General features: G+C 52.7%; 2 protein-coding genes across 4 annotated transcripts; both read right to left on the bottom strand.

Annotated features, from left to right (window-relative positions):
• Positions 1-3,130: 3,130 nt before the first annotated feature.
• Positions 3,131-6,693, bottom strand: SBK2 (SH3 domain binding kinase family member 2). Of its 2 annotated transcripts, XM_016154208.2 has the most exons (4): positions 6,557-6,693; positions 5,646-5,900; positions 4,178-4,380; positions 3,131-3,805 (listed from the first exon to the last, which is right to left on the bottom strand). In XM_016154208.2, the coding sequence occupies exons 2-4, from the start codon at positions 5,896-5,898 to the stop codon at positions 3,215-3,217; spliced, it is 1,047 nt and encodes a 348-aa protein (XP_016009694.1). In that variant the 5' UTR covers positions 5,899-5,900; positions 6,557-6,693; the 3' UTR covers positions 3,131-3,214. The 2 variants fall into 2 exon arrangements, with proteins under 2 accessions (XP_016009694.1, XP_016009695.1); XM_016154209.2 differs by lacking the exon at positions 6,557-6,693 and having other exon boundaries at positions 5,646-5,988.
• A 749-nt stretch (positions 6,694-7,442) lies between these two features.
• On the bottom strand, positions 7,443-13,040 carry SBK3 (SH3 domain binding kinase family member 3). 2 transcript variants are annotated; one of them, XM_016154201.2, is made up of 4 exons: positions 12,869-13,040; positions 10,834-10,984; positions 10,130-10,332; positions 7,443-8,878 (listed from the first exon to the last, which is right to left on the bottom strand). In XM_016154201.2, exons 1-4 carry the CDS (start codon positions 12,935-12,937, stop codon positions 8,189-8,191), a joined length of 1,113 nt encoding a protein of 370 aa, XP_016009687.2. In that variant the 5' UTR covers positions 12,938-13,040; the 3' UTR covers positions 7,443-8,188. The 2 variants fall into 2 exon arrangements, with proteins under 2 accessions (XP_016009687.2, XP_016009688.2); XM_016154202.2 differs by lacking the exon at positions 12,869-13,040 and adding an exon at positions 12,376-12,619.
• Between the last annotated feature and the right edge of the window lie 3,556 nt (positions 13,041-16,596).

Here is a 16,596-nt window from a genome sequence, read left to right as displayed (position 1 = left end):
TGTGCAACACTCACCACACTCTAATTATAGAACTTTTCCACCACCATCACCATCACCATCCCCCCAAATGAAAACCCATATTCACTAGCAGTCACCCCCATGACCCCACCACTCACAATCACTAGTCTTTCTGTATGGATTTGCCTATTCTGGACATTTCCAGTCAATGGAATCCTGTAACAGAGAGACTTCTGCAACTGGCTTCTTTCCAGAGGTTTTTTGAGATTCATCCAGCCCTTCCTCCTTTTTATGTGTAATACTCCATTGGATGGATGGACCACATTTTGTTTATCCATTTCTTTGTTGATGGCCATTTGGGTGGTTTCCACTTTTTAGCTATTGTGAATAACATTGTTACAAATATATGTGTGGGTGTGTCTTTTCGGTTCTCTTGGGTGGACACCCAGGAGCAGAATTGCTGGGCCACATGGGAATTCTCTGTTTAACATGTAGAGATTTGCAGACTGTCTCCCCCACTGACTGCCCCATTTTTTCCATTCTGCAAGCAAATGCAACAGGGTTGGAACTTGTCCATGTCCTCACCACCACTCATCATGATCTGTCTTTTGGTCATGGCTGTTCAGCAGGTCTGAAGGGTTTTTCAGCCCCCTTTTCTGCCTTCCTTTAGGTGCCCCAACTCCAGTATGCTCTAAGGGAGACATGATCACCTCACCAACACACAAATACACACTCACATGACTCATTCACCTACACTCAGTCTCCCACATGTATATCTACACACACTTCCTCAAACTTACATTCACACTCCCATCCATCCACACATTCACACTCACATGTACTCACACATTTTCACACAGTGCAAACTCACACTCATTCACATTCACACTGTCATGCTGATGATGTCACACGCATGGTCATTCTCACACATATATGCTCACACACACACACTCATGCTTGCACACTCACTTTCATACTGTTATACTAGACACACTGTCACACACACTGACACACAGTCACACTCGTGAAACTCACCTTCAAACACATTCACTCTTACTCTCCAAACTCACACCCCCAGTTTTCTGCACAGGGCCCCTCCATTTGGTGATGACAATAGGACACCCTGCTGTTTAAGAGCAAACGCCCTGGACAGGAGCTGCCTGAGTTTGAGTGCTGCCTCTGCCCTGACCTGTCTGAGTACAGGCTGGCACCTTGGCTGCTCTGGGCCTTCTCTGCCCATCTGTGACTCAGGGCAGCTTTGAGGGACCAAGCAGAGCCACTTTGTGTTACATATCACCTAATTAAGTAACTAATATTCAGTTAGCATTGCCCGCCCCCTTCAGGCCCTTCTACCCTGCCCCTGGGGCCCATGCTGGGTCATTGTCACTTCCCAGTTAATCCCCAGCTGCTACCTACAATTAACACTGTCTGCAGCTACCACCACCCCTGCTTATCTCCACTCCCCTCACAGCTCCACCCTTCCCCAGTGCCTACAGATTTTTTGGGACCTATTCTTGGCCTAATTGCTCGGGCTATTTCAGATTCATGAATAAGGTGATAGGAGGTCCTGATCATGCTCCCTCACAATGTACCCACAATGACCCCCTACTCTAGGAAGTTCACCTAGATTGCCCAAGACAGGAGCCTGTGTCCCCAGCTCCCTGGATTGAACTCAGATTCAAAGGGCCCTTGGGGCCATTTCACAAATGCCGTTATCATACACCACCACCACTACTCAGACAATGCCTAGGCAGCCACAGCAGAGGCACTGGGGGAGGTGGGATATACAGGGTCCAGGGACAAAGTGACACATGATCCATCTCTAGTTGTAGCCTTCTGCTGGGCCTGTGGCCAAGGAGGGCACGGAGAGGAAGGCAGAGTGTTTGCAAACAGAGCAGCTGCCAAGATGAGGCCAGGCTGAGAGGGGGAAGGTGTGAAGGGGCAGGGGCCCAGCTAGTGAATGGCAGCAGTGGGTAGTGCCTGTGTGACTCTTCTGCCCCTGCTACACACACACACACACACACACATACATGCACACCCAATTCCTTGTGGACACACAGACATGGATCTGTGGCTACTCAGAGTGAGATGTACTCAAGCTTCCACTCCATCCCCTCACACATTCATGGAATAACTGTGCATATGCACAGGCTCAGAGGCTCACGGGCACACAGATATACAGAAATACACATTCCAGTCCAAACCCCTGTCCACAAACAGCTGGACACTTTCAAGCTCCCATTAATCACTCTCCTCACACACACACAGACATGCAGAAATAGGCCCAGAGAACCCCAACACAAGCAGCTACGCTTACTGCCAGGCACACCCACAGATGCACACCCAGAGCTAGCCTCTTGCACAATCATTGAGGGACAGTTTTCTACTGTTCTGTATCTCTGTCTCTGTCTCCCTCCCTCTCTGTGAGTATCTCCCTTTCTCTGTCTGTCTCATTCTCCCTCTGTCTTTCTCTCCCTCTCTGTGTACCTCCTGCATGGTGCTCAGCCAGGACACATGTGCACACACTATCCTACCCTTTCCCAAGCTCACAGACCAACAACATGACAGGGACCTCAGTGTCAGAGGGACTTTATTTGCAGAGAGCGGTTGAGGTGAGAGGATAGAGTGCTCTTTAAGGGCCTCAGGAGTGAGTGAAACTCAGGAAGGAGGAGAGATGGGCAGGAAGACAGGGCAGCATGCACAGCCAGAGGGGTTCATTATGAGACAAGCCTTTACCACCTCCTTGGTATTGCTGGGATCGCCCCAGCTGTATGGGACACATCAGAGAGCAGGACAGCCCGACTCCTACAATCCAGGAGCTCTCAGAATAAGCACAGCAAGAATGTCATGCAGCCTGAAGGTAACAAGGTCACATAGGAGAGTCAGGGTGGGGATGCCGGGCCAGGTGCTGGAGTGCTGTGTGGGGTGGGAGAGGCGGCCTACTAGGGAGGGAGCCCTAAACATGGCAGGTTCACAAGAGGTGAGGGGATAAGCCTGGAGTACTGCAGGTAAAGAATACAGCAAGTACAAATGCCCTGGAGACACGAGGACAAGTGCGGATGGACACACAACGGCCCCAAAGACCCCAAGGCTGAGGGAGGGAGATGAAGTGGATGGAAAGGGGAGGATAGTGAAACAGATGAAAACAGGCAGAGAGAAGCCAAAAGCCACATGAATTCCCAGATCTCTAGATGTGGGACCCCTTTTCCTTTTTAAGTCTCCCTGGGCAAGGGTGGATACACGCTGCCTGGCCTTCTCACTCTTTGGCCTCCCCGTCGCCTTTGTCCACCTCTTCATTCTCCCCCTCCCGCTGCCTCCAGGGTCGCCCCAGGTAGCTCTGGATGGAGCTCACGGGGCTTCTCTCCCGGGGCCGGGGATCCAGCAGCCCCCACAGAAGGGTGTCTGCCACTGGCGTCAGGCCAAACCAGGGCTGAGGCCGGTCCTGGGGCAGGCCCGAGGCCTGCCAGAGGAGGAAGTCCTCATAGAAAGGGTCAGTCTCTGCCACAGGCTGGTCCCAGGGGAAATAGCCCGTGAGAAGGCAGAACAGCAGGACTCCCAGTGCCCACGCATCCAGGGAAGGCTGGATGGGCAGGCCTTCAGGGAGGGGAGGGGGGGTGCAGAGTTCGGGGGCAGTGTAGGGGATGGGTGGTCCGGTCAGGCGGAGCAGGGTCCCACGGGGCCGCGTGTGGCCAAAGTCAGTCAGCTTGACCCGCCAGCAGGCAGGATCGCACACCAGCACGTTCTCAGGCTTGAGGTCCCGGTACACCAGGCCATGTGAGTGAATGTGCTCCAGGGCTGAGGCCAGCTGGGCTGCACAGCGCTGGGCTGCTGGCTGCGGGAGGCCCACCTGTGGGGGTTTGTGTCAGGGACCGCTGCCCTTCCCTGGCTACCAGAAAGGGACTCGGGCCACACTGCTTCTCCTCAGCTCCAGGGGGAAGACCCAGGTGAATACAGGGAAGGCTTCAAGTAAGTTAGCCCAGGAGGCCAGTGAGGCCAAGTTTCAGAGGGTGCAGCGTTGGCTCTGTGGTGTTAGTGAACTCGAGAAAGGACTGGCAATCCTGTGACCCATGGGCCCAGTGGGGGCCTTGGGGGCTAAATGAGGCCTGGCAAGCCCTGACGCAGTGAGAGTGAGTCCTGAGGCCCAGGTCGCTGGGTGGGGGGGTGTTTTCTGTAAGACCCAGTGAGGTGCTCAGGGCCCGCTGGGCATCTGTGTACCCACCTTGGGCTGGATGAGGGAGATGAGGTCCCCGTGTAGGACGGGCTCTGTCAGGAAGCTGTAGGAGTCGGTGGACTCGATGCCAATGCCGTATGTTGTCACAACAGCGGGGTGAGTGCCCAGTGTGAGGCCCACACAGAACTCGTACAGGAAGCCACGGAGGGAAGTCGACGGCTTTGGGAGCTGCTTCAGTGCCAAGGGTGTGCCTGGGGGCAGCCGGAGCCCGAGTCACCCTTGCTGCCCGCCAGCCCGCACACTCTTCCCTATGCCACCTCTGCTTACTCCGGTTCCCGCCTCCCTGCCAAGCCTGCCCAAACACAGCATGGCCATAAAATACACCACTGGTGGCAATAGTACAAGCGGTGATAATGATGGCATTTAGTGAGCTCTGCTCTGCTCTCTCCAAGTCTGTTGCCTTGAAGCAGATGAGGGGTACTATGAAACTGAACTTGGAACTTCCTGTGATTCCTGTGACTCATGTGGCCCCTAGTTTCAGCAAACCAGTGCCAGAAAGCTGTGCTCCAGTTGCCTGGGGAAAAGACGCCCTAGGTGAGTATTAGGTGCGATGAGGAGTTGTAAGGAATGACCCTCTGGAACGAAAGCTCCCGAAGGCAGGAGCGCTGGCCTCTTCAGCTTTATAGGCACCACCTGCCAAGGCCCAAGCTTATCCATCAGGGGGATGCATGTGAGGAAGCAAGGCCACTTCCTCACCTAAAACACTAACCATCCTTCTCTGACTCACACCTCAGCTGGATGCGGCAGCTGGACAGCGCCTACGGTGCCCGTCACGGCACATGGTACCTTCTGTTCTGGTGACCTCCGTCCATCTGTGTTGCCCACTGTCCCCCAAAACGTCCCCAGAATAGTGACAACTTCACGTCCCCAGCACCACCCAGACCAGGGGTGGCTTCCAGGGGCCTCAAGAAGTATGTCAAATGAAGCACCAGTCCCCAGCACCACCAGGATGGGCTGAGCCCCGAGGGGAACTCAAGAGTGAGTCTTGACTGATACCAACTTGGAGTTCTGTCCAATGTCCCTGTTTCATGGGAAGGACAGAGGATGTGTGTGCACTTGACAGAAAGGCACCAGGTTGCAGCTGGGGGAGGGTGTCCTGTACACCCACTGTGCACCGGCCTTGCTATGTGCCTTGCAGATGCCCTGGCTCCAAACCATCTCCACAGTAACCTCTAATCTGGCCACATGTGCGGGCCTTGAGGGGGGATCTCTCTGCTTCCCATGGTCCCCAGAAACTATAGCCATGGACATGTGCTCAGAGAACCACAGAAAAGGAATCATCACCATGTTTTCAAAGGAGGAGACTGAGGCTCACAGAGGGGAGGGGGCTCCCAAGAACACTCGCCTAGGCAGCGGAGGCAAGCTGGGACTCGGGCCCGCAGGCTCCCAGCTTTGGCTGGCCTCCACCAACCATGCCGCTGCCCCCCAACTCCACCCATGTCCCCAGGTCCAATACCTTTCTGACGGTGGGTGACCAGCAGGACCTGGCCAAAACGGCCCTGGCCCAGGGGACGTACTTGCTGATAGAGCTCGTCTACCTCAGCTCGGACCAGGGTCTGGGCACTCAGTGCCATCATGTCCTCTAGTGCCAGGGCAGCCTCCTGGCCCTGCCGCAGCTCCTCTGCTGTGAGGCCCCCCAGATCCTCGTCAGGTTTGTTCTCAGCAGCCCCCAACTCCACTTGCTCCTCATCTGACTGTTTGCCGGGCATGTCTGCAGGGCAGAGGACAGAGGGTGACCGAGTGCCTGGGCCTGCCAGACCTGGAGCCCCAGGGAGGGTCTGGGAACCTGGACCCCTGGGTTTGAGGGAGGAGGCTGGGGGCTCATTGGCACATCACATTGTGACTTAGTCTCCCTCTTCATTAAAGGCATCTAAGGACCGGGAAACCAGTTGTGGTTTGGGGTGAGGTCAAGCCTGAGGTCACGGATATCCCTCACCCCCACTCCCACATCCTTGTGCCAGCTCATGGCCCAAGGGTGAAAGATGAACCAGATAACTCGAGACACCCCCACCTTGTTTCCAAAGCAAACAGACTTGGGCCCTGGGAGTGGATGAGCAGCCTCTGTCTCCTAAGCGCAAACAGGTGCTCTCTGCCCCCAGGGGCCAGGGAGGGCAGGGCTGCACACACCGGGTTCTGGGGACGCCTGGGTTCCTCATGGGAGTGAGCATTTGGGAGCAGTATCCAAGCCCATGAGAGGCCTGGGGTCCAGCTCTTACAGCCTCAGCTCCTCTTGCCTCAGACCCAGGAGTCCAGGCCCCTAGACCCTCCTATCCTGGAACCTAAACAACTCACACTTCTTGGGATCCCCAGACCCTGTGTCCCTAATACTTAACCACTCTACAGCCTTAAAGTCCAGCGTCTGCTCACCTGAGGGACCCAGGACTCTAGCTACTTGCTCGGCTTCACTCTCAGGTGTTGCCCACCTCAGGCCCTGTAACTCTTGCCTTCTCCTGACCTGGGCTCCGGCCTCCAGACCTCACCTTCTCCAAGGCTTGCCTGACCCTTCCGCTGCCCGCTGTAGTTGGTGCCCAGCACTTAGAGCCCATGCCAGCGAGTCCTGCCCAGGAGCAAGACCCCGCCCCCACCTAGGGGGTCGTAAGCCCCGCCCATGGCCCCGCCCCCTGTGCCCCACTGGGGACAGAGCGACACCGTGTGTTGACTCCAGGAACTGGCTGTGGCTGGACAAATGTCCCAGCTTTTGAGGTCAGTGCCTCCTCCTTCAGACCCAGGGGTCCAGGCCCTCCTCCCTTAGACCAGGGCACCCAGTCCCTAAGGATGAAATAATTTCTCTGTCACGCCCCTCCCTTGACCCTCACTCAGCTGCCCTATCCATGCCCCACTGACAGGTCAAACACAAGTGTTCGGTGAGGAATGTTGGGGAGCAAGACACTGGGGTCCTGTGGGGGAAAGGATGAGACAACGAGATTCCAGAACGATGCAGTGAGAGATGATCTCAGACTTGGGGCCAAGGGGAAGCAGGTGGTGGAGCAACTGGGAAGAGAGGCGCCTGGGGGGAGAGGGAGAAGGGAGGAGTTCCCTGTGCAGAGTTTGCAGACTTTGAAGTTGGGGGGACAGTAAGCTAGGCAGGGACCCCAGGTCTCAGGGAGGAGTCTGGGCACCTGGAAGCCATACCCATCCCACAGGTTTATTTATAGTGAAGGTGAGAGATAATGAATTCATTTAATTCATGTAAAATAATCTTTTATTCTGGAAAAACTTGAGATTTATAGAACAGTTGCAAAGATGGCATGCTGAGAGCTGCCGTGACCCCTTGCCCAGCTCCCCACCCTATGAATATCGCTGCCAACTGCGCATTTGTCCAAGCTCAGAAATTCACTGTCAAACACTGGATTCTCCCTCTTTAACCAGTGCTTTTGCCAACGACCTTCTTGTGCCCCAGGGTTCAGCCCAGGACACCACTCTGTGTTTAGTGAACCTGCTTATTAAAATCTGTTCATTTGCCTGTGTGTGCGTGCACATGTGTGAGTGTAGATTTAGGTCTAGAAAGGATGAGTGGCTCCCTCACAGGGACGTGGGTGAGGTGGAGGGCGAGGTTGCCATGGTATTAGATCCTGAAAGCCCAGGTTTGGTGCCATGGACACTGGGAGTCATATAAGGCCTTAGAGGAGAGCAGTGACCTCATCGGAGCTGCACGTCCCCACATCCAACATGTCCCCACAGTGGAGAAACGTATCTACAGGGGAAATGATGCCTTTCTTTGAGCAGACACATTCAGGACAGAAGGAAATGGAGGGTCCTTGAGGGAAGAGGGGCTGGAGACCTGGACACCCGGGTCTGAGGGAGGAGGGGACCAGGGTTCTGGACTCCCAGGTCCTGAGCTGGGAGGGGAACTGTGCAACCAAGCCCAGTCTTCGGTAGGGGGAGATGTGATCTGTTCCATCTCTATCCTGGGAGCAGCTGTCTCTGCATCCAGGTGGCTGTGGAGGATGGGGGAGGGGCCTTTGGCTTAGGCTCTGGCCACCTGTCTCAGTCACCTGGTCAGGGAGTTTCCTCATCTGTCCCCATGCTCCTCCCATCTTTGTCATCCTCCTGCTCCTCCTCTGTCAACTCCTCCAGGCTCGATCCCCCCTCTTCCTGCTGTTCCCCATCCTCACCAGACATATTCCCTAAGCCCCCAGGTCTCCCTCTGTTCTCCTTCAACCCCCAGTCATCCCCTAGGAAGTTTAGGACGGCCAGTGGGGAGCTCCTCATCTCAGGATCCAGGTCCAGAAGCCCCTGGAGCAATGCCAGAGCCGGGGGTGCAAACTGGTTCCAAGGGGGTGGTGGTTGACGTGACTGGGGCCTGGTGGTCATCCAGCCAGCAAAGGCCTCAAACTCTGGGTCAGGGGCCAGGGCCACGTCCCAGGGGAAGCAGGCCATGGCGGCGCAGAAGAGAAGCACCCCCAGGCCCCAGGAGTCCAAGGATGGTCGCAGGGGCAGGGTATTAGGTGGCAGCAGGAGACAGAGCTCGGGTGGGGCAGAGGGCAGGGGCCCTGGGGGGGCTGGAGTTGGACTGCCCTCGGGCCGAGTCAGGCCCAGGTCTCCTAGGGCCACACGGCTGCAGGCAGGGTCAAAGACGAGCACGTTGTCTGGCTTCACATCAGCGTGGACCAGTCCCCGGCTGTGGAGGAAGTCCAGGGCTCCAGCCAGCTGGGCAACCACCCGCTTCACCAGCAGCTCAGGAAGTCCCTGAGGTAAAGGAGAAAAGGTGCTAGTAAGGGTACCTTGGTTCCTTCTTTACTTTGTTTCTTGGGGTTCAAGAGTCCAGGATCCCAGACCAGTGGCCAGCTCTAGCATTCCTGCAACCTCCCTCCAACACCACCTCCATTTCCTCTTCGAGCATAACACTCATCCACAACTGTACTGCAGTAGACCAACTCCCCGATGTTCTCCTTGCCTGAGCCCCAAATCTAACCAGAAGCTCTTTCAGCTTTCATCACACTTTCTCCTAAGCCTAATACTCAAACCACTCCCTAACTTTCCTCTTTATCTCCTCTGAACAGACTACTCCTCTCCATGCGAACCCAGACTCCATATTTAATCCTCTTCTTAGTGCCACACTAATTTATACCCCATCTCTATCTCAGACCTTGAAACTTCTGTACTTTGCTTCATCTATTAATTAATAAATCTATCCATCCAGCTCACCAAGTGGCCAGCCAGCAGCACATCCATCAAATGAGTCATCTTACTCGACATTCTACAGTGTTTCCACTCAACATCCATCCCACTGGCCAATGAGCAATCCAATAATTTATTCAATCATTTGATATTCAGTTCCATCTATTCACCCATTTTTCCTTCCTTCCTTCCTTCCTTCCTTCCTTCCTTCCTTCCTTCCTTCCTTCCTTCCTTCCTTTTCCTTTTATTCTCAACACTATCTCAAATCTAAGGCCTATTCCCAAAGATAGCCCTACCCTAATCTTGAAACTCAAGTTCCCCTAGAATCTCATGGATTCGGTCTGACCTGGTCTCCTTTTGGAGGAAATCTCATTTCAGTTCATCTCCAACTCAATCTATATATGAACTCTCAATCCCCACTCTGCATCACCCCCCTCTTCTTCTTCTCCACCCCCATTGCCAGTCTGCAATCAACTTGAAACTCAGTCCACCCACTGCACTCATGCCCGCACTCCTATCTCAGTGCTAACCAGAATCCCACCTCTGTCTCCATCCTCATCTGCCTCATCAGACCTAATCCAACCTCAATTCCAACTCCAACTCCCTGCCCATCCAAGCTGGTGTTTGAGTAGTTGGATGGGTTAGTGTTAGGGTCAGCCATGGAATTACAGTAGAATTAGAAATAAGGAGGCCGTTTGGGGCTTCAGGTGGAGCTCTGTTGGGCACGGCTTTGGGGTCAGGGTTGGAGACAGGAATGGGGTTTGGGATGGGGTTGGACTTGGGGTAAGTAGTCCCAAACTTTGCCCCCACCTGCCTCACCTGTTCCTGCAGCATCCCACTGAGGTCCCCACAGGGAGCATACTCCTGTGCAAAGGCAAAATGTCGGGAGGTCTGCAGGGGTTCTGCCAGGGTCTGGAGTAGGCCTGGGTGTGACGAGACGCAGCGGCCCACACAGAACTCTCTCAGGAAGGTGGTTCTCAGGACCAAGTCCCGACGTAGCAGCTTCAGAGCTACGGCTGCACCTGCCAGGGAGACACGGCAGAAGGGAATTCGGGTCACCCTGATCTTGCTTGAGGCCTCAGGCAAGCTACTTAACCTCTCTGAGCCTCAGCTGTTTCGTGTCAAATCAGAGTGGCCAGGCATAGGGTCTGAGCTCTCTGCTTCCAATTTCTCCATCTGCGAGTGGGAGCTGCAGGGGACCTTCCCAGAGGACTCTTCCTGCCCTGCCTCAGACTGCTGTGTGGCTTTGCACAACTGCCTTACCCTCTCTGGGCCTCGGTTCCCTCTTGCATAAAGTATGATGACTTGGTTCCAATCCAAGTTGTGCTCTTGTCCTGTCGTGTGACCTCAGGCAGGTCTCATCCCCTCTCTGGGTGGCCTGTGTTTCTCAGATCATGGGGCTCTAGACATGCTGAGAGCCCCCAGTGGGAAGGGTCCCAATCTGGGATGTGCTCTGTCTCAATGGCTTTTGAGAACCCATGATGGGGAAATCCTGGGGTCTGCCCTTCAGTGGCTGAACTCACCCCCTTGGCGAGGCTGGGCGAGAAGGACTCGGCCGTAGGAGCCTGAGCCTAGCTTTCGGATGAGGTGATACTGGACTCGCAGATTCCTCACTGATGTCACCCTGGTGGCTGTCAGCTCCACCAGCCGTTGGAGAGCCGTGGCTGTGTCCTCCTGCAGGAGAGGTGCAGAGGTGGGAGGTAAGTCTGGGACCCACTGAGAGCATTGGGGGATATTGGAGACCAACTAACTCCAGGGAAGATGTGGGGGGGGGTGGTCAGAGATGGGGTCACTGTCCCCAGAGAGGAGGCTGAGTCACAATGACTCACCCAGCCTTGGGCCACCTGTTTTTGTTTCCTGGCAGGGTTCGGGGTGATTGTCTCAGAGCCCCTATCTAATGCCATCTGTGGGAACTGCCAGAGCCCCCAGCCCATACAACCCCCCACTCCTGTCTCTCTCCACCCTCCTTTCTCCTGTGTTTCCCATTCTTTGTTCCTGAGCCCATTTCTCTGGGACTTCACTCATGTTGTGTGTCCTCGGGTTTGCATCGTTCTGGGTCTCTGACGTCTCATCCCTTTCTCTCTGTCCCCTTGCATCTGCTTCCTTTGCTCCTGTATCTCTATCTCTGACTCCATTTCTCTCAGCATTTGTCTCTCGGTTTCTCTCTCTCTTCCGCCCTGTATCCCATCTCTCACCTCTGAGTCCCCATCCTCGTGGTTCTCAGAATCCCCAAGCTCCATCTCAGGGTCACCTGGTGTCAGCTGGCCCTTAGCTTCCCCCTTGTCTGGCTCCCCGAAAGGTGACCAGCCCACTCGAGCCCACTGCACCCACACGTCCAAGGTCTGCAAGCTCGTCTCAAGAGTCTGCCTCGGTCTCCCTCTGAGTCTGTCTGAGCCAAAAGATTTCTCTGACTTCTTTATCTGGCTACTGTCCTCTCTCCTTCACCCTCCAGGCCTCTGGGGATCCCCCTCTCTATTACCCCATTGATTTCTTTTGCTCCCTTTCACCCCTTCTTCCCCTTCCCAACCTTCCCACCACCCTCCTTGTCTCTGTCTTGCTCTTGTTCCAGCTCTCCGGTCCCTGGGGTAGGTCTCCCTGTCCTGTCTCCGTTGGTCCCGGGTCCCTCTCTCTTGTCCCCACAATGTTCCCACTGTCGTCGCACTATCTGTGATTCAGGATATGCTCCCTCTGCTCACCCCTCCCTCTTCTCAATTCCTCTGCTTTTTCCTCCCTTGCCCCCTTGCCCCCTCTTGCCTGCTCTCCCCAGTGTCCTCCTCTCTCTCCTGTCTTTGTTCCTGACTCTCTCAGAGCCTTTTGTCCCTCCCTTTTACTAGGCCCAGGACAGGGGTGTGTATGACAGCTCGGAGACATCCCGTCCCCCCCCACATACCCCTCCCTCACCCCCTCTAACCTGCTGTCCCCCTCCCTCCTCCTTCCAAACTTAGACCAGCTTGGAGTCTGGGCTCTGGTCCCAGGACAGAGGGGACAAAACATATTGTGAACCCCCAGAGGCCGGGCCTAAGGGCTGCAGGAAAAGAGGAGAAAGGTCCCTTCATACACATTACCTGGGGTACATGACCTAGAGCCCTGTGCATTCTGGTTCCTCCATGACTGGGAGTGCTGGCCTCAGGGGCCAGGAGACCATTCCGAAAGCTCTACTCCCTAATGCCAGGGTCCAGGTCCCCTGCCTCCTCCCTCAGACCCGGGGCTCCAGGCTCCCCAGCCTCCTCGCTCAGACCCAAGAGTCTAGACCCTCAGCCTCCTTTCTTAGACCCGGGGGTCCAGACCCCCAGCCTCCTCCCTCAGACCCAGGAGTCCGGACCCCCTGCCTCCTCCCTCTGACCCAGAGGTTCAGGCCCCCAGCCCCTCCTCCCTCAGACCCAGGAGCTCATAGCTGAGAGATGGGGGTGGCTTCTCCCATGTCGTCAGCACCTGCTCTGAGCACCGCTCTGTGGGGTGGGGGTTTTACATGGGATCCTGCCAGTAACCCAGTAAAGGTCGGGATTTATCCCCAGTTTACAGAGCAGGAAACTGAGTTTCCGAGACTAATTGCCTTACCAGAGGTGGGAGGGGGAGGCAGTGTGGGCGAAACCTGGGCCAGGCCCAGTGACTCATAGCCGGCTCCATTTTCACTACTACTACAGCCTGCTATTAATAAAGTCGCACCAACAACAGTCACCGACACTCTGGAAAGATCCCCAGAAAGTGGCTTCAATGCTCTGCCTGGGGAGTGGTGAGCAGAAGGAGAATTTCCTTTGCTCTTTGATCTTTTTAGGGTTTGATTGTGAAAAGCTGCCAACAAAGAACCACAATGAACACTCCTTAGCCACTGACCAGACTTCACAGACAATAGCTTAGTGTCATCATCACTTTATCTCTGTTTTCTTTGGGGTGGGGGTGGGAATGGAGCATTTTAAAGTAAATTACAGCCTATTGGACAATTTTAGGGTGAAATGATACGCTGCCCAATGTTTGCTCTAAAATACTCCAGCCAAAGAAAACCAAAGCTCGCAGAAGGTGGGAGGGACAGTAAGATAAACAGCACTTGTGTTGCTACTTGAGAACAAGGCGGGTTCTGCTGGGAATGTTTCTCTCATTAGACAGCTCAAAATGATAAAAGTAAGCAACAGACATCATAACACATTATGATGTGTTTATAGAACCATAAACTTCAACACTTGGGTTTATGGCTCCATAAAAGTAAAAACGATTTCCAGCTCACCTACTGCTATTAATCACATCACCAGGCATTGATGACAATATCTTGAAATCAGCTAATACCCAGTCCATGATCCATTCACTTCTCCCAATTTCTCCAAAAGAGTCTTTTATCGATGCTTAATCAAGCCATTCATCACTGTCCATGCTTGGCTTTGGGGGTCTTTTCATCCCTGTGCCTTCTGGGTTATTTGAATTTTCCCCACAGCATATGTTACCTATCTCCAAACTAAAATTGAAATGAAATAATGTCATGACGACCATTTATTAAATGCTAATCAGGTGCCAGGCCCCCTGGCTCACTTTTCCTTCCTTCCTTCCTTCCTTCCTTCCTTCCTTCCTTCCTTCCTTCCTTCCTTCCTTCCTCCCTCCCTCCCTCCCTCCCTCTCTCTCTCTCTCTCTCTCTCTCTCTCTCTCTCTCTCTCTCTCTCTTTCTTTTCTTTCTACATTCAGGACCTTGTGGGGTCCTTACTGCCTGCAAGTCCTAAACTTGTAGAATCACGATTTCCAATTTACTGATGGGGAAACTGAAGCAGGGAGAAGCAGAGGGATTGGCCGGCAGCCAGTGAGAGGCAGAGGCAGGATTCCAAGAGGGTCTGGGAACTCCAGGCTGCCCCCTGCCCGCTGCCCAGGCAGGTGGAATGAGACCCAGCTGGTGCCTGGAGAGGAGCTGAGTCCCTCCCTGGGGACTTGGGCCATTGTGCATGTGCAGGAGCTGCACAGCAGCTGCTACAGGGCTGAAAAGGTCAGGCTGCAGAGCTGGCCACCTGCGCCCCCTGGGAGGAGGATGAGAAGGGGACATTGCAGGCCTGGGCCTTGCTCACCACCCCCGCCCCACATACACCCACTGAGAGTCTCACTGATGATCCTGGGAGCTTTGCACCTCCCCATTTAGCAACGCCATCCTGTGGGGTCACCCGGAATGACCTAGAGAGGCAGGTGTGGGCGAGGGAGGCTGTAAGCCTGGGCCCAGGGGGCACGCACCCCTCCTGCATCTGGCCCCTGTGCCTCCCATCTCTGCCTCCTGTGTCTCCTGCCCACCAGCCTCCAGGGGCTCCTCTTAGGACCCCCTCTGTTGTCATTCCTGGTCAAGTGAGCACTCTCCAAGGGTCCTGCCTCTTCCATGTCTCAGTTTCCTCCTTATGAAATGGGAACAATCATAGCTCCTATCCAGAGCCTTCTTGTTAAGAAAACATTAACGCCTATCATGTATTACATACCTCATTTTATTGTGTTTCATGGATTTTTTTTTTTTTTTTTTTTTTTACAAATAGAAGACAAGACCTTCCACCAGCAAAAGATTACTACTTGTTTTATTGCGGTGATCTGGAACCCAACTTGCAATATCTCCAGGTTCTGCCTGTATACAATATATTGTGTGTAATATAGTAATAAATGTAATATACGTTACCTTATAGGTAATTATATCATGTGTTATATATGATATACTATCACATATACTACATATAGTGGAGTATATTTTTAAATGGTATTTATATTTTTTCCAAATAATTTAATGAATAAAATATATACTGAAAGATTACGTAAAAAAATTAACTCATACTTCTAAGACCATGCAGTTGACTACTTAAACCCACCAGCCCTTCTACCCCATCCTTGGGCCAAAAAACACATCAAAAGAAAAGAAATAAAAAATGGTAACATTAAATTGATTTGTTTTGTCTGGAATGATAAAGATTATAAACTAGTAAAACAAAATCTTGGTTGTTAGTCGATATCATGGTGCAGTTGAGAGCATGCTGGTGAAGGCTGTCACCACCTGTTTTCAGGTGCTAGTAATGCTATTTGTCATGACAGTAGTGCTATTTTCTCTCCATTGCACTGCAGCGCCCCTTGGTTCATATATACATTGAATAACTATGGTTAAAAAAAAACAAAAAGCAGATAAAAGCATGAAACCACCTAGAATAGAATGATTGCTTAATAATATTACTATTGCTAACAAATATTTCCATGACAGTTACAACGGGCCATGCACACTGCCCAGGAGGCTCATTTAATTCTTACCATCTACTTGCAATATAGATACTATTGTTTTCTAAGGCAGACAGGCCAGATTGCACAGCAGCACAAACCACAGCAGCTACTGTTCCCCACACAATGGAATATTTTAGGTGCACACCCCCCAAAAAAAATATCCCGAATAATATAATGAGCTCCTACATGCCCAAGTCGAAGAAATAGAACTTTTCAAATATAGTTAGAACCCTCCCTAAATGTTTCCCCTTCTCCTCCAGTAGTAACCACTGTCACTTCGGAGGTGTTTGTTATTTTAAAAAAACTGCTTTTGCCACATATGTGTGAACCCACAACCACTATAGAGTATCTCCTTGCATGCTGTTACGTGTTATATAAATAGTATCATGTCTGCGACCTTCTGCCTTGTCCTCATCAGCTCAACAGCTCAACTGCGTGTTTGTGAGTTTCATCCCTGTTGTTCCATGGAGCTCAAGTTCTCTCCTTTGCAAAGATGTTGAATATTCTAGCCTGTATTTGTGCTGTATTTTGTGGATCTGTTCTTCTGATGATGAACATTTGATTTTTTCCCCCCAACGCTGTGCTCTTACAAGCAGGGGTGCAAAGAATATTCTTATACATGTTGACTACTGAATGGCAAACTAACTCTGGGGCTTTACCTGAATGTGAAATTCCTGCGTTGGGAAGAGAATGTGTGGTTTTCTTAGCTGCTGCTGCATAGCTCTCCAAAGTGGTTATATCTGGCACTGATTTTTTTTTTTTTTTTTGAGTTCATAGGTGCCTTTGAGGATCTGAAGAAAGCGAGAGATGTGCAGCATCTGACACAGAAGCCATTTGCCAGGTGTGGCTCTCCAGCACTTGACACGTGGCTGGTCCTAATTGAGATGTGAGCATAAAATAGACCAGGGATTTCAACAACTTAGCACGAAAAAGAGAATGTAAACTATCTTGCTGATGATTCTTATATTAATTACATGATGACATGGTGATGTTTCAGATACATAGTCATGGATTCTGTGCTTGCAAACTCACCTACCCATGAAAACTTACTGGGAACCCCCAAATCAGCA

This window comes from Rousettus aegyptiacus, unplaced genomic scaffold, assembly GCF_014176215.1.
Source record: "Rousettus aegyptiacus isolate mRouAeg1 unplaced genomic scaffold, mRouAeg1.p scaffold_m13_p_14, whole genome shotgun sequence".
Classification (NCBI taxonomy): domain Eukaryota; kingdom Metazoa; phylum Chordata; class Mammalia; order Chiroptera; family Pteropodidae; genus Rousettus; species Rousettus aegyptiacus.
Note: the sequence above shows the minus strand (reverse complement) of the source record. Positions and strands in the feature narration are given on the sequence as shown.

Bases quoted from the DNA above. Each gene is read 5' to 3' on its own strand.
- SBK3 (XM_016154201.2), bottom strand. From the start codon at position 12,937: ATGGAGCCGGCTATGAGTCACTGGGCCTGGCCCAGGTTTCGCCCACAC. The intron at 10,985-12,868 runs GTAAGGCAATTA...CCTCTCCTGCAG, and splicing joins GCCTCCCCCTCCCACCTCTG to GAGGACACAGCCACGGCTCT. The intron at 10,333-10,833 runs GTGAGTTCAGCC...TCTCCCTGGCAG, and splicing joins CGCCCAGCCTCGCCAAGGGG to GTGCAGCCGTAGCTCTGAAG.
- SBK2 (XM_016154208.2), bottom strand. From the start codon at position 5,898: ATGCCCGGCAAACAGTCAGATGAGGAGCAAGTGGAGTTGGGGGCTGCT. The intron at 4,381-5,645 runs GTATTGGACCTG...GGCTGCCCCCAG, and splicing joins GGTCACCCACCGTCAGAAAG to GCACACCCTTGGCACTGAAG. The intron at 3,806-4,177 runs GTGGGTACACAG...AAACCCCCACAG, and splicing joins TCTCCCTCATCCAGCCCAAG to GTGGGCCTCCCGCAGCCAGC.